Here is a 13,235-nt window from a genome sequence, read left to right as displayed (position 1 = left end):
TTTGTAATAATAATCAAAATCTACAAAGTAACTAGTAACTAAAGTTTTCAAATAATTGTAGTGGAGTAAAAGTACAATATTTTCTTTTGAGATGTAGTCGAGTTGAAGTAAAAGTACTGAAAATTGGAAATCCAGTAAAAATTCCTCAAAGGTGTACTTAAGTACAGTACTTGAGTAAATGTACTTAGTTACTTTACACCACTGGTTTATTGTTACTTTCACTAAAGTTTGTCTCCGACATCCATTTTGCAGGTGGTTAAGGTGTTAAAGTTAAACTGTAAAGTACTGAAAGTAAGTATTGACTTTGGTTTGGTTTGTTTGTCATTATGATTGATAACTTCCATTCAGAATAAATTAGGTGTGGGCTTTTTATGTAACTTAGGCCAAAATAAACAACTCAATTCTGTTTACCATGCCACACTTATGTAAAGAGACTCAGGTCCAAGGTATTCTAAGGGCCAGGTCAGTAAAGTTCTGGGTATGTATGTAAATACTGTACATGTATGTAAGAGAAGATGTGAATACACTTCCATGTGTGTTGCTGCACCTGCTTATATACGCACTCACAGATCAAGTTGAACTGGTTTTACGATGACCTTTCTCAATACATTGTCTCTGTGTCTGTGTTGGCTATTATGTTTTTAATACACACAAAGGCAAAATGCTGCAGAAAGCGGGAAGGGGATCGACACAATAGAATACAATAGAAGTGGATTAAGTGGGTGGGTTTGTTTTCCATTTGAACAGATAAATGATTCATAAATCTATAGTTCTGTGAAGATGTACAACAACAACAACAACAACAACAACAACAACAACAACAACAACAACCACCACAACAACAACAATAACATAATCGACAACATAATACTAATAATAGATATTAAACAAAGAAGCTGTGTTACTGTGGAATGGTCTACCTGCTTACCTAAAGTCCATTGGCTCATTTGTCACTTTTAAGTTCTCCTTAAAGAGCTGGTTAAGCAGCACTAGCGGATTTTAAATAGGGAACTAAGTTGTGGTTCCTGAAATGTAATACATTTTTAGTGAAAATAGTATTTTTGTAGACACATATATATATATAAATATTGGTCTGTTTTTCTGTATTATATTGTATCAATATTGTAGATGGTATATTGTGAATATGTGTCTGATGTACAGTATGTATCCCCTGATGTATCTGACTCATCCTACAATGATGCATTTGTAGGATGTCAGTGAAGTGAAATGGCAGCAAAGGTTTTGTGTTTCATCCTAAAAAACACAGATTGGTGGTCACTTTATAACAATCTGCCCCCAAAATGTAGTGTGCAATTAATGAGTAATCATAACATCATTGTATTACTTAGCAATACCATAACAAGCTCACCTTTAAGGTCAGTGGTGAAAAGATACTCTACACGTGCCAAAATTGCCTGTTATTCCTCAGGAAGATGAGGACATTCCAGGTCCTGCCATCATAACGCCTCATAAATAGTTGAAGACGACACACACACCCTTCATACTTACTGTAGCATCATGCCCCCAGGAATCCGATACAGGTCCCTGCTCCTGCAGAACTAGAAGAGCCACATCTAGTTTTGAACATACAGTACACATACCTCTATCCAACTGCTGAACCTTTAACAAATTAAACCCTACATACTTTATTGACCAGCATCCCGCAGGGCTCTATATATGTCAATCTATAAGCTTATCACCCTAAAACAGGTTTCCACAACATTTTCTGTCCATGTTCTTTGCCCAAATATGGAGATGACTGCCATTATTTTGGTGATGTCATAGAACTGCAGGGACAACTACAGTAGACCTTGCATGTCCAAAACCATGACTTTTCATGAAATGGAAAAAAAATAACCTGTGCTGCAATGGATCCAATGCAGTAATTACTTAGTCAGCAAGCTTTTGTTAAAATCTACATGCTCACAACAAGTTTTTTTCTACTTTTGTGCGATACTCTAATATGACAAAGTAGGGCGTTCATTTAAAATATGGATATACAAGGTTTCTGCCCGACAGGGGATGTTTCACAAACATCCTTTTATTCACAGCTTGAAGTGTGAGCACTTCTAGTCAATCTGCAGTCGGCCTGTTTTACAACACTGAATCACATTATCTAGACTTGATAATTCCTCCAGACGGTAGGGGGCGACGTGGGGAAGCTCAATTCGTATAATTTTGTACAAAGAAGACAGGTTCATGTAACGTGACGTCACTCGTCATTCAACGTTAACTCGTGTAGCTATGTCAACACAGATACAACTCTGACGGTCAGCTGCAGGAATAAACAAGTATTTTGAATGATCCACTAATCTTCTAACTGCACTGTGACTGAGCGATACTTGACGAGGCTGAGCTTGTTTTAGACGTGGACGCAGAGCAGCAGGATCAGATGGTGTCTCCTCCAACACACGTTGGTTTAGTGTCGTGATCATGTTCTGTTCGCCAGTCATCGTGCAGTTAGGGCTGATGAACAGCACGGCTCACGTTTTGAAATCATGTAGACGATGCTGCCTTAATGTTGACATCACAGCAAGAAGGACCTTCCATGGGATTAATGCACTGACAGCCAGTGGTTTGCCACCACACTGCAAGAGGTGGACAGACGTCCACATTAACACCACTACAAGAAGACGACGCTCTTCTGAACACGGTGAAGTCAGAGTGAGGTTTGCTCCCAGTCCAACGGGTAAGTTAGTTAACTAGTTTTCAGACCAGTCCAGAACTTCCACAAATGTTATCTCGGCATTCGGAAACTTTGTGCACTGTATTAGTTCGTATTTTTCAATGGATATGTGATTTAATCCCGTCTGTGCCTGAACGCCATTTCCCCCCTTGTTTACTTCTTGTTTACATTGAGTGTAATACCGGCTTTCACCGGATGCGCCCCGTCACTACCGCCCATTGATGGAACTTCTGACAGAATCCGACACAGACGGGATTAAAACACATATCTATTGAAAAATACGGGCTACTACAGTCCACACCGTTTCCTAATGTCGAGTTAACATCCGGTGCTACAGGGTCAGCACGTTGTATGTTGTTTTTGTACATGTACGGAGAAGTATGGGCTTTCATAGATACGAAAGGAAAAGTCAAGACTCGATAAAATACATCCATGATAGTCTTGATCCAAGGCTACGTGGAGACATTAAAATAAAATAAAATAAATCTCTGACCACCAAAAGTCTTGTCTGTTCATGTTTAGTTGTTTCTGAATGCAAACTAATAATAACAGTAATAATAACATCCTGAGTCCTGACAACATACAATATTCCTCTGTGCTGCAGGCTTCTTACATCTGGGAGGGCTCCGCACTGCTCTGTACAATTACATCTTTTCCAAGAAATATGGCGGCACATTCATCCTGCGACTTGAGGACACGGATCAGAGCCGGCTGGTGCCAGGAGCAGCAGAGTCCATAGAGGACATGCTAGAGTGGGCTGGTAAGAGACACCACACCTGCACCCCTGTTGTTCTTACTCAGTGGTTCTCAACCTTTTCAGGCCGCGACCCCCCAAAATAATCCTATTTGAACTGGGGACCCCCCACCCTGACAAGCACTTGGAATGTAAGAGTTGAGGCATTTAGTTTGACTTGGCTCCACAGATAAATATTGTGAAAATACCTGAAAATAACCTCAGGAGTTACAGTTCTGTAACTCAGAGAGTGTACAAATGGAACCAATTGGACCCTTACCGGTCCATTTAATTACAGTTTATACTTGAAGATAAAAAATGTTAATCCTTATGAACTTTAAAAGGTTCAGAATCACTGATCAGTGTGATTTGATGATTGATTTAATATTAAGTCATTTAACATTCCTGGCTACTCTATCCCAGGTATACCTCCAGATGAGAGTCCTCGTCGGGGAGGGCCATTTGGACCATACATGCAGTCCCAGAGACTGGACCTTTACAGACAGACGGCCCAGCAGCTTGTGGAGAGTGGTCATGCCTACCATTGTTTCTGCAGCGCACAGAGACTAGAACTGCTTAAAAAAGAAGCCCTGCGTGTTGGGCAGACTCCCAGGTAGTTCAGTTACATCCCTATGGGCAGCCGTGCGCACTGTAGTGTACACCACCACTTGCCCAATACTGAAACTTACACTCTCACACACGTCTCCCTCTTTCACTAGGTATGATAATAGGTGTCGACACCTGCGAGCTGACCAGGTGAAGGAGAAGCTAGCCAAGGGAGTTCCATATGTGATCCGGTTTCGTCTGGAGGAAGGAGTGGAAGCTTTCGAGGATCTTATCTTTGGATGGAACCGCCATGAGGTGGCCCAGGTCCGATTAGGATTGACTACTATTTGTAACGTGAATCCTATCATTGTTTTGAGGACATATGAAAATCACATAACACTTCCCCAATAATGTGTCCCATATTTCACAAGTCCGCCTCACAAAATAGGATTCACATTCATATTGGCGGTATTTTAACTTCATTCATTCATGTATAATATAATGATCTCATCTCTTAGGGCAGGTACACACTGTAGGACTTTTAAAGTGGTCAGGGAGTCATCTGATCGTTTTTTTTTACACATTGCACATTGCAGGAGTTTATTTCTTGAAATCGGCTGTCATATTTCGTTGTGGTTTGATCCCCGACCAGGGATTACACACTGTAGATAGTTCACTAGGATGCTATCCAGCCGTAGCCTGGTAAACCCTCCCTCCGGAAATCTCATTTCCATTTGATTTCAGGAGTGAGTCTGGCCTGATGGCCCATTCTGCAATATTGGCTGTGTACACCAAACGGACGAGCCTATCAGCGTCGTCGCACATCGTTCTGTGATTGACAGCGACAGTTGGCCAATCAGGTGGCGAGTTCGAGTGAGCCCGAATGGCACCGAGTGCAGCCTGAATGCAGCCGACAAAACACGAACGGCAGCCATCTTTTCTGTCCGCTATTTTCTCCGCTGTTTTTTCACTTCAAAAAGCTCTCAAACTTCTATTTTGAGGCACGGAATTTACTTATAAGATATCGTTTGGATAGAATTTAGTTGTTTAACTTCATATATGTGGTCAATTAATCATGACAGAGCCTATTTAAAAATAAAAATTCAGAGAACCGGCCAAGGCGGGCAGTGACACACATGTATCCGAATAAGGCAACCTATTTTGGGCATGACCGTCTCAAAAGTCCCGTTGCGTCACATTAGTCTGGTGAACTGCTGATTGGCTGAAGGGGAAAAACGATCATTGGCTGAAGGGGTTGTCAGTCAACGGTATTACTCCCGCCCAACTCCAGCCCACAGCCAATATTGCAGAATGGGCGATCAGGCCAGACTCACTCCTGAAATCAAATGGAAATGAGATTTCCGGAGGGAAGGTTTACCAGGCTAATCCAGCCGGCCGATCTGCGCCAGATCGGGTAGTTTTGTCAGCGATCGCCGAAAAAGGTCCCCGACAGCCTAATCGGACCAAATATCGTATAGTGTGTACGTGCCCTTATTGTCTCCTCTCTCTTCCTTCTCCCATTTTGTCCCTGGTTCATCCACACCCCCTGTTCCACTTCCTGTTATGCAGCATACACAAACTCTGTTTCTGAGAACTCCCTCCTCCACCTCATCCTTCTCTTTCTCTCTTCGTGTATTCTAGGTGGAAGGGGACCCTGTGGTGATGAAAGCCGATGGATTTCCCACGTATCATCTTGCCAACATAGTGGATGACCGTCACATGAGGATCAGCCATGTTCTGCGGGGCTCAGAATGGCTGATCTCCACCTCCAAACACCTCCTTATGTACCGTGCACTCGGATGGCAGCCACCCGCCTTCGGACACCTCCCCCTACTAATGAATAAAGATGGCAGCAAGCTGTCCAAGAGGCAGGGGGATATATTCATCCAGAGCTTCCAGAGAAATGGGATCCTGCCAGAGGCCTTGCTGGACATCACCACCAACTGTGGTTCTGGTTTCACTTGTGAGTGATGGAAGGGTGGATTGTTAAACTGATTGTCAAAACATTAATGGATGATGTTTTAAATTTAGGTAGTGGCTGCTGAACTGGCAGTACCACAAAGCAACGCACCAAACTTACATATAATGTTAAAATGATTGCATTTAGACATTATGTTTAGTTAGGTATTAGTATCTGTTTTTGTCATTAGGTTAGTAATTGTTAGGTATGTGTTTTGTGTGGTGGTCAGGATAAGGATCTGGGAGGGCAGTTAGCCAATGTGATTACATGGCCTCAAACTCCTGTATTTGGAGCTTGTATAAATTGGTTACCATGACTTTTCTTTATATAAAGTAAACATCTTCTAGTACTGGAATGTATTTGTAAAGTTTTTATGTTACCTTGTAGCAAATCGGATGGGCCGGAGGATAGATGAGCTGATCTCTGAGTTTACTCCTTCAAAAATCACAACCCATTCTGCTCTTCTAGACCTGGAGAAGCTACCAGAGTTCAACAGGTGAGTCACAAAACATAATCTAAACTTCATTGTTCAAGAACTGTAGATTCAAAATGGCCTTTTCTGTTCATTTTGGTGTGTTAAGTTATTAGCTTTTTCATTTGTAAACACAATCACATTAAATCTTACACAATTTTGTATTTAGTTTTTTTGTATTGTTGCTCCCTGCCCCCCTTCCCCAAAAGGACCATAATGGAAACAAGCCTTCGGTTTTTCTTGTGTATTCAACCTTTTGAATTAGTTTTCAATAAACTGAAAATCTCATGGTTGGCTACATGTTACACAAACGCACATCGTTAATGGCTGTACTGATTGTCAGTAATCTCTACCTGGGTATTCGAATGTGACAATGATGTTAAAATGTACAATTCAGCTACAGTATAGAATAGAATCGTTCCCACTCCTTGAGGTGTTTTTGTCACTGTATGTATACATACATATGCACATACGTGAAATTCGTCCTCTGCATTTACCCATCCTATCCACCTGTTTCTTGGCTGTGTGTTTTCCACTTCCTGTCGGATTTCATTGGATATCATTAGTCATCTGACCGGTTTCATTGGATTTCATTGGATCAAAAGACAGGAAGTGGAACACAGTGAAAAGCCTAGGAAACAGGTGGATAACAACTAGGAGCAGTGAGCAGCCATTCACTCGGGGGAGCCGGTGCTCAGGCAGCAATTAGGGGTTAAGAGTCTAGCTCAGGGACACACATCGACACATTGCTGGCCTGGCCTGGAATCGTACCTGGGACAACCAGGGGCTCTGGCTCCCCAGGCGGGCTCACTAACTACTCAGCTATGGCCGCCAAGCCTGCCATAATACAGCTATAATGCAGGGGTGAATTTGCTTGTATTGCATGCATTTGCACTCTAGCCCCAGTTTGTAAAACATAAAGACTTTTTTTCTTGGTTGGATTAATATTTTCTCCTCAGTGAACTATAGCGTATAAAGGCACTTCTCTATCTTAGCACTGTATATATGGCATTGCTTTAGAATCCACCTGCAACAGCGAATAGAAGACGAGGAGCATTGTCGCTTGTTGGTGAGGGATCTCCAGGGGGAAATCCAACAGCTCTATGCAACAGAGATCCAAGATAAAGAAGTGCTCCATGAAGATTATATCACTCGCATCCTACACCTTCGCAAGGTACCCATAACACACATCCTAGAATACACATTTACAATAATGTGCCGAGACACTGTATAAATGGTGTAAAAATGGTCCATCTGTCTATCTATACATCTGTCTGTGTGCAGCGTGCCCGTTATACCCAGTACAACTGGTATTGCATGAACGGGTGGGGCAGGCATTCCCAGCTTGGATCGTTTTATTGTAATATCTAATGTTATTAGTACTGTCGTAACAGGGAATGTGTCATCCAGGGGAGGAATGTTACATCGCCCTGACGGTGATCTTCAGCCAGCCTGTTCTATTTCAGAGGCTTGTTCCTTTGTACAGAATGCCAACTTCCCCTTGTGACTAATACTATGCCATAGTTTAATATCGACAGTGTGAAGGTGCATGGATTGAACGGTGATGGGAATCAGCCATTGAACTGCATCTCTGTTGAGATGTATAATCTTTGTCCTGAATTATCATACGCATTAGACCCCAATGCAAGCATTGATACAAGCTCTGCCTAGCAATAAATAGAAGGGTGGGGCAAAGGGGATCTGGAGATTGTATAGTTTAGGTGTATAAGGTTTAAAATGGTTGTGTTCATGCATTAGGTTAGATATGGTTAAGTTTAGGTATACGGTTAAAATGGTTGTGTGTTCATGCATTAGGTTTGAGATGGTTACGTTTAACTCTCTCAGTGCCAAGCCCCGAGTTATCCCGAGTTTTTTCTGAATGCCCTCAGTGCCAGAACGAGAAATCCCGAGTTTTTACTTTTTACTGTGATCGCACTGTTCTGTTTATTTTTCATCGTCAGTTTCGTTTTCTGATTCCTTCAGACTCACCAGGTTCCGGATTCATGACGCAGATTCCGTTTCCGGTTCTCTTTTTTTTCCCCCGTCATTTTCGGCCAGAATAGGGAAAACACGTTTTTCACACGGTATAAAAAACGAACGGAGAGCTCCACTTCTATTTTCTTTAGTCTGGGTGACGAACAGTCATCGTAGTCGTGTATCACATCGTACTTAAGCCCGACCAACGATTGTCGAAAACGTCACATCCGGTTATGGCGTATGGACTGTTTGAGCCTGTTTGGGGAGGGGGGGTCGAGCGAGTCAGCGAGTGATCGAGGTGTCTATCTACTGCTCTGGTCGATCTGTCGTATGTGTTTAAAACCGCAGAAAGACAAACTATTTGAAAATTAAATTACAACAAAAACAACAAAAAAAACACGAAAATCGCTGGCACTGGGGGAGTACTTTATGAAAGTACTCTGGCAGTCAAAGAGTTCATTCATTTACATTTTATGTACAAATCACAAGGTATCTCATGACACTTCACTGTACATATAGAGTACAGTAGGTCAAGACCATGCTCTTTAATTTACCCAACAATCATTTGGTTGCAACATGAGCAACCACTCTCGGTAGGCGGCCATCTGCCTTGACTGGTTGGATTGAAAGAGAGAGAGTGAGTCTTGGGGGTCTGTAATCATGCTCCACAGAAGTCTGTACCTCTGTGGGATGAGAAAGTACAACAAAAACTAAAATCCGGAGAAAGAAGTCAGATTAGTAACATGCATTGATTGAATACTTTATTACAAAGGTTGTTAACAAAGTAAAAGGTTTATGCTAAAAGGATAACACAAAAATCCCCAGGGGGCTTGTTTCCATTGTGGTCCATTGTACTCAATTCATCAATAATACATATAATACAATACAATAAATGTTGGAATAAAACTCATCATCATAAGGTAATTTGCAGAGGAAGGATGGGTGGGGGCGGGTGGCAGAGGATTCTACTATCAAGGTATTTAAGGAGTCAAACTATGCTCAATTGTATTTTAAGGTCAGCCATTCATTTAGGTAGGTTTTGAGTTTGGGTAGAGATTCGAGAACCTTAATGTATTTTGGTAGGTCATTCCACATTTTGGTGGCAGCATAGTAGAATGCATTTTTCCCCATGTTTGTAGTTGGTCAGTCCTTGAAATGTGTTTTATGTGGGAGTTAAAGGACATAATCCTGCTAAGGGGTAACTCCTTATGGTGGTGCTGGAGGCCAGGCTAGCCAGTTATTCATTGCTTCATAAATATTTTGGAGATGTTTACCTAAGATCTGTTTGAATGTACTTGTCAATGAGAATCCACAGGCATTTAAGGACAATGTGAATGTTTTTCTCTAAAGCAATGGGCGGGATTCAGATTCCATTTCTTTTGAAGGTAATCTGACCCGTTGTAATCAGGAAAACCTCATTCTAAAGTTGATATGAAACAGTGATACATTTTATATCTTGGCAGCATCTGACCTGTTTGGCTATAGGCCAAAAGTAAATTAAAGCTACAATCAAGGACTTATTTGAATGAACAAAATGTTACTTAAACCAATCTGTATGGTAGCATAGCTAATACATAACACATCTGCAGTGGTTGGAGGTGGTCTCCCTTCTCTTCCTTTGAGAAAGTTTAACCCTGGTGTCTTGGTCACCGACTGGTTTACAGTGTTTAAAAGTTATTTGAAGCAGATGGCGCACCAAATTTGACACTAGATGCTCCACCATCTTTATTGTACTTGGGACAATGGCGCAATTACCTCTCTCCATTGGGAGATGGAGACAATACACATGAAACTTAAGGATTATGACCTTAAGTGAAGTCTAAGAACTTCTGTCTCCTACTGGCTGATGAGATTCCATGGTTACTTTCTTTTTTTCTACAGTGCCCTCTCTGTTCTTGCCCTTCCATCTAGTCGTCCTATTTGATCTACTGATGTTCTATCGCTCTTCTTCTGCTAGGGTCACATATCCTCTCTGAAGGAGCTGGTGACGCCAGGCTACGCCTACCTGTGGATGCGTCCTTCCTTCTCCAACCAGCAGGTGGCAACACTCACTTCAGAGGCCCAGCACATTGCCGCACTGGTGTTAAGGTATGTTATAAGTAATTCTGTAAATCAGGGGTCTTCAACAGGGAGTCCGGGACCCCTAGGGGGTCCTCAGAGATACTGCTGGTGGGCTGCCACATCTTTGTGTGATAGGGACCTTATTTTTTAGCGGTGTAGCCGCTCCTATAAGTGGGGTTGGGACACCTCAACACCCTTCGCTGTACTGTGATTGGCTCATAATAGCACACCCCTCTACATTAGTACACCCCTAGCTGTACTGTGATTGGCTGACTCTATTCAGCACTGTGATTGGCTAGCGAGGCACATGATGAAATTAATAACCTATAAATAGGACTATGCACTTAAAAAAAACATTTTTTTCATTTTTACATTAACCACTTAAAAAAGCAGATCTACAAGCTCACAACACGTCTGCGACGCGTTGTGAGCGTGTAGATCTGCTATTTTCGGAATCCAATATGTAGTGGGGGTCCCTGCTTCATCTCTCTCTCAGCTAAGGGGTCCTTGGCCTGAAAAACATTGAAAACCCCTGCCTTAAAATAGTACTCTGGCTTTACCTTAAAGCTAGAATACCTGTGACCTTTTCCGCCTGCATATTTGCGTAAGCTGATAAACACTGTATGTGTGCATGCAGGTTGGTTGAAGAACAAGGAGAGGACTTGTCAGTGGAGCGTCTCAGTGGAGATCTAAGGGGCCTGGCAAAGAAGGCAAAGACCACCAAATACAGAGAGCTGATGAAGCTTTTACGTCTGGCTCTCAGTGGTCTACAGGTACCTTGGTTAAACAATACACACTGGAATGAATTGATATTTACTTCAAAATGACCACGTGAACTTGGCCAATGTAGTCTGAATCATAATTATTTTTATTGCCATGTTGGTTTGCACATAATGAGGAATTGTGATGATATAAAGATATAAACTTGATAGCTAGAACAAATATATAATGTACAATGTATCAATATAAATAACAACTTACAAATTAGGCATTCAACAGAATTGAAATAGAAATTGAAGTAGCAATATACGATGTACATTATAGCAATATAGAAGTAATAATATTCAATGGACACTCTAGAAAAATGTAATGCATTTATTGGTGCAGATATGCATCTAATACATGCTATGTGCTTCAGTATCTTCCTGTACACTCCACTAGCTTCCTCTGTGAAGTAATGCCCAGAACATAATTCATGAAAATTGCAATAGTCAAAACTGAAGTAATGCTGCAGTGAGTCTGATTCATCTCAGTGACTCAGCAGAAAGAATATATATAGAAAGAGGAAGTTAGTTCTGATTGCAGTTCTGTTTTCATCATACTGTACTTGTATGATTTAAAGGGATATTTCACTTTCAAACATGTTTGGGGTCGTTTTAACGTCTACTCTGGCTTTTGTGTAACACTCCAGACAGTTTTTAAGTTGCTTGATTCAGTATTTAGATATTTGATATTAATTTTATCAGACACACCCCCTTCCTATACAAACCAATTGTAACTTCAAATTCCATTTTAACCATATTAGATTAATCAAAAACACTCGTCCTTCGTTCTAGTGATCTTTTCATCCCCCCCCCCCCAAAATATAAAAAATAAAGGAAAAAAGTAATTGAAAAAAACACAGCCCCCTCACACATTAGAATGACGATATCAGTCACCAGAACCAAGGACAGGTGTTTTTGATGAATTAAAATGGAGTTTGAATTTACCATGGGTTTGTAACTTCTGATAAAATGTATATCAAATACATACTGAATCAAGCAATATGCCTAGGGTCCTCACAAAAGTGTGAGTAGACCTTAAAATGCCCCCAAACATGTTTGAAAGTGAAATATCCCTTTAAATATTGTGTTTCCTTTCTCCCCGCTAATGTGCAGCAAGGTCCCAGCGTGGCTGAGATGATGGTGTCTTTGGGGCCAACAGAGATTAGTCATCGTTTCCAGAAACTTCTGCATCTCTCACAGACACAGACCAGCTGAAGACTGGACAGCCATATCGTCCACAAATGTGTTTTTTAAATACTTTAAAACAATGTTCATGCTCTTGATCATGTGTTATTCAATGGCACATGTGATGCTGACCTAAGAGATGTACAGTCACTTTGACTGTACAAGGTCAGGGGTCACTAATGGAAGGTAAATACAGAAGTGCTTTTACTCAATACAGCACTAAAGCACAGCTTTGAGATTCTTCTTGACTAGGTCTACTTTATGTTTGGAACACTTGCAGTGTAGTAGCCTATATTAATTATTTTAATATCAGGCCATACAAGTTTGAATAGATGACCCAAACAGGCTGATATTCTCGCCTGGTACCTCTACATTGGTATAAGTAGCCTGTTTATTGTGTAAGAATAAATCTTACACTATTACATTTTTCATTATCAACATCACTAATGCACCCTGGTGTGTGAAAGCTAAAAATAAAGTTGTTTAATCTTGCCTTCATTGCCTAGTCCATGAACTTATACAGTTAGCATTGTGTGTGTGTGTGTGTGTGTGTGTGTGTGTGTGTGTGTGTGTGTGTGTGTGTGTGTGTGTGTGTGTGTGTGTGTGTGTGTGCCGCGCGCGCGTGTGTTAAATTAATTATTATTTTTCCAAAATGCTTGGCGGTGTGACATTTTGCTTTATACATTTACATGGGGTCCACTTTACTCAGTCTTTAGTCTGTCCGGAAGATGGAAACCACCTTTAATAACCCATTATATTTAAACAACTTTCCCTTTCACATCCTCCTTGGTAAATAAAAGGGACGGTGTGTGACAGACAGCATGACTCCTGACTAAGCATAGCCTGTGTGT

General features: G+C 41.3%; 1 protein-coding gene across 1 annotated transcript; it reads left to right on the top strand.

Moving 5' to 3' along the window:
• Window positions 1-2,201: 2,201 nt before the first annotated feature.
• ears2 (glutamyl-tRNA synthetase 2, mitochondrial) lies at window positions 2,202-12,867 on the top strand. Its single transcript, XM_084081418.1, has 10 exons — window positions 2,202-2,689; window positions 3,291-3,446; window positions 3,843-4,032; window positions 4,139-4,289; window positions 5,607-5,928; window positions 6,313-6,421; window positions 7,418-7,571; window positions 10,332-10,462; window positions 11,073-11,208; window positions 12,313-12,867. The coding sequence occupies exons 1-10, from the start codon at window positions 2,434-2,436 to the stop codon at window positions 12,412-12,414; spliced, it is 1,707 nt and encodes a 568-aa protein (XP_083937544.1). The 5' UTR covers window positions 2,202-2,433; the 3' UTR covers window positions 12,415-12,867.
• The last annotated feature ends 368 nt before the right edge of the window (window positions 12,868-13,235 follow it).

Source organism: Gymnoscopelus microlampas (genome assembly GCF_963454915.1).
Source record: "Gymnoscopelus microlampas genome assembly, chromosome: 2".
Classification (NCBI taxonomy): Eukaryota; Metazoa; Chordata; class Actinopteri; order Myctophiformes; family Myctophidae; genus Gymnoscopelus; species Gymnoscopelus microlampas.
This window is presented reverse-complemented; position numbering and strand designations above follow the sequence as displayed.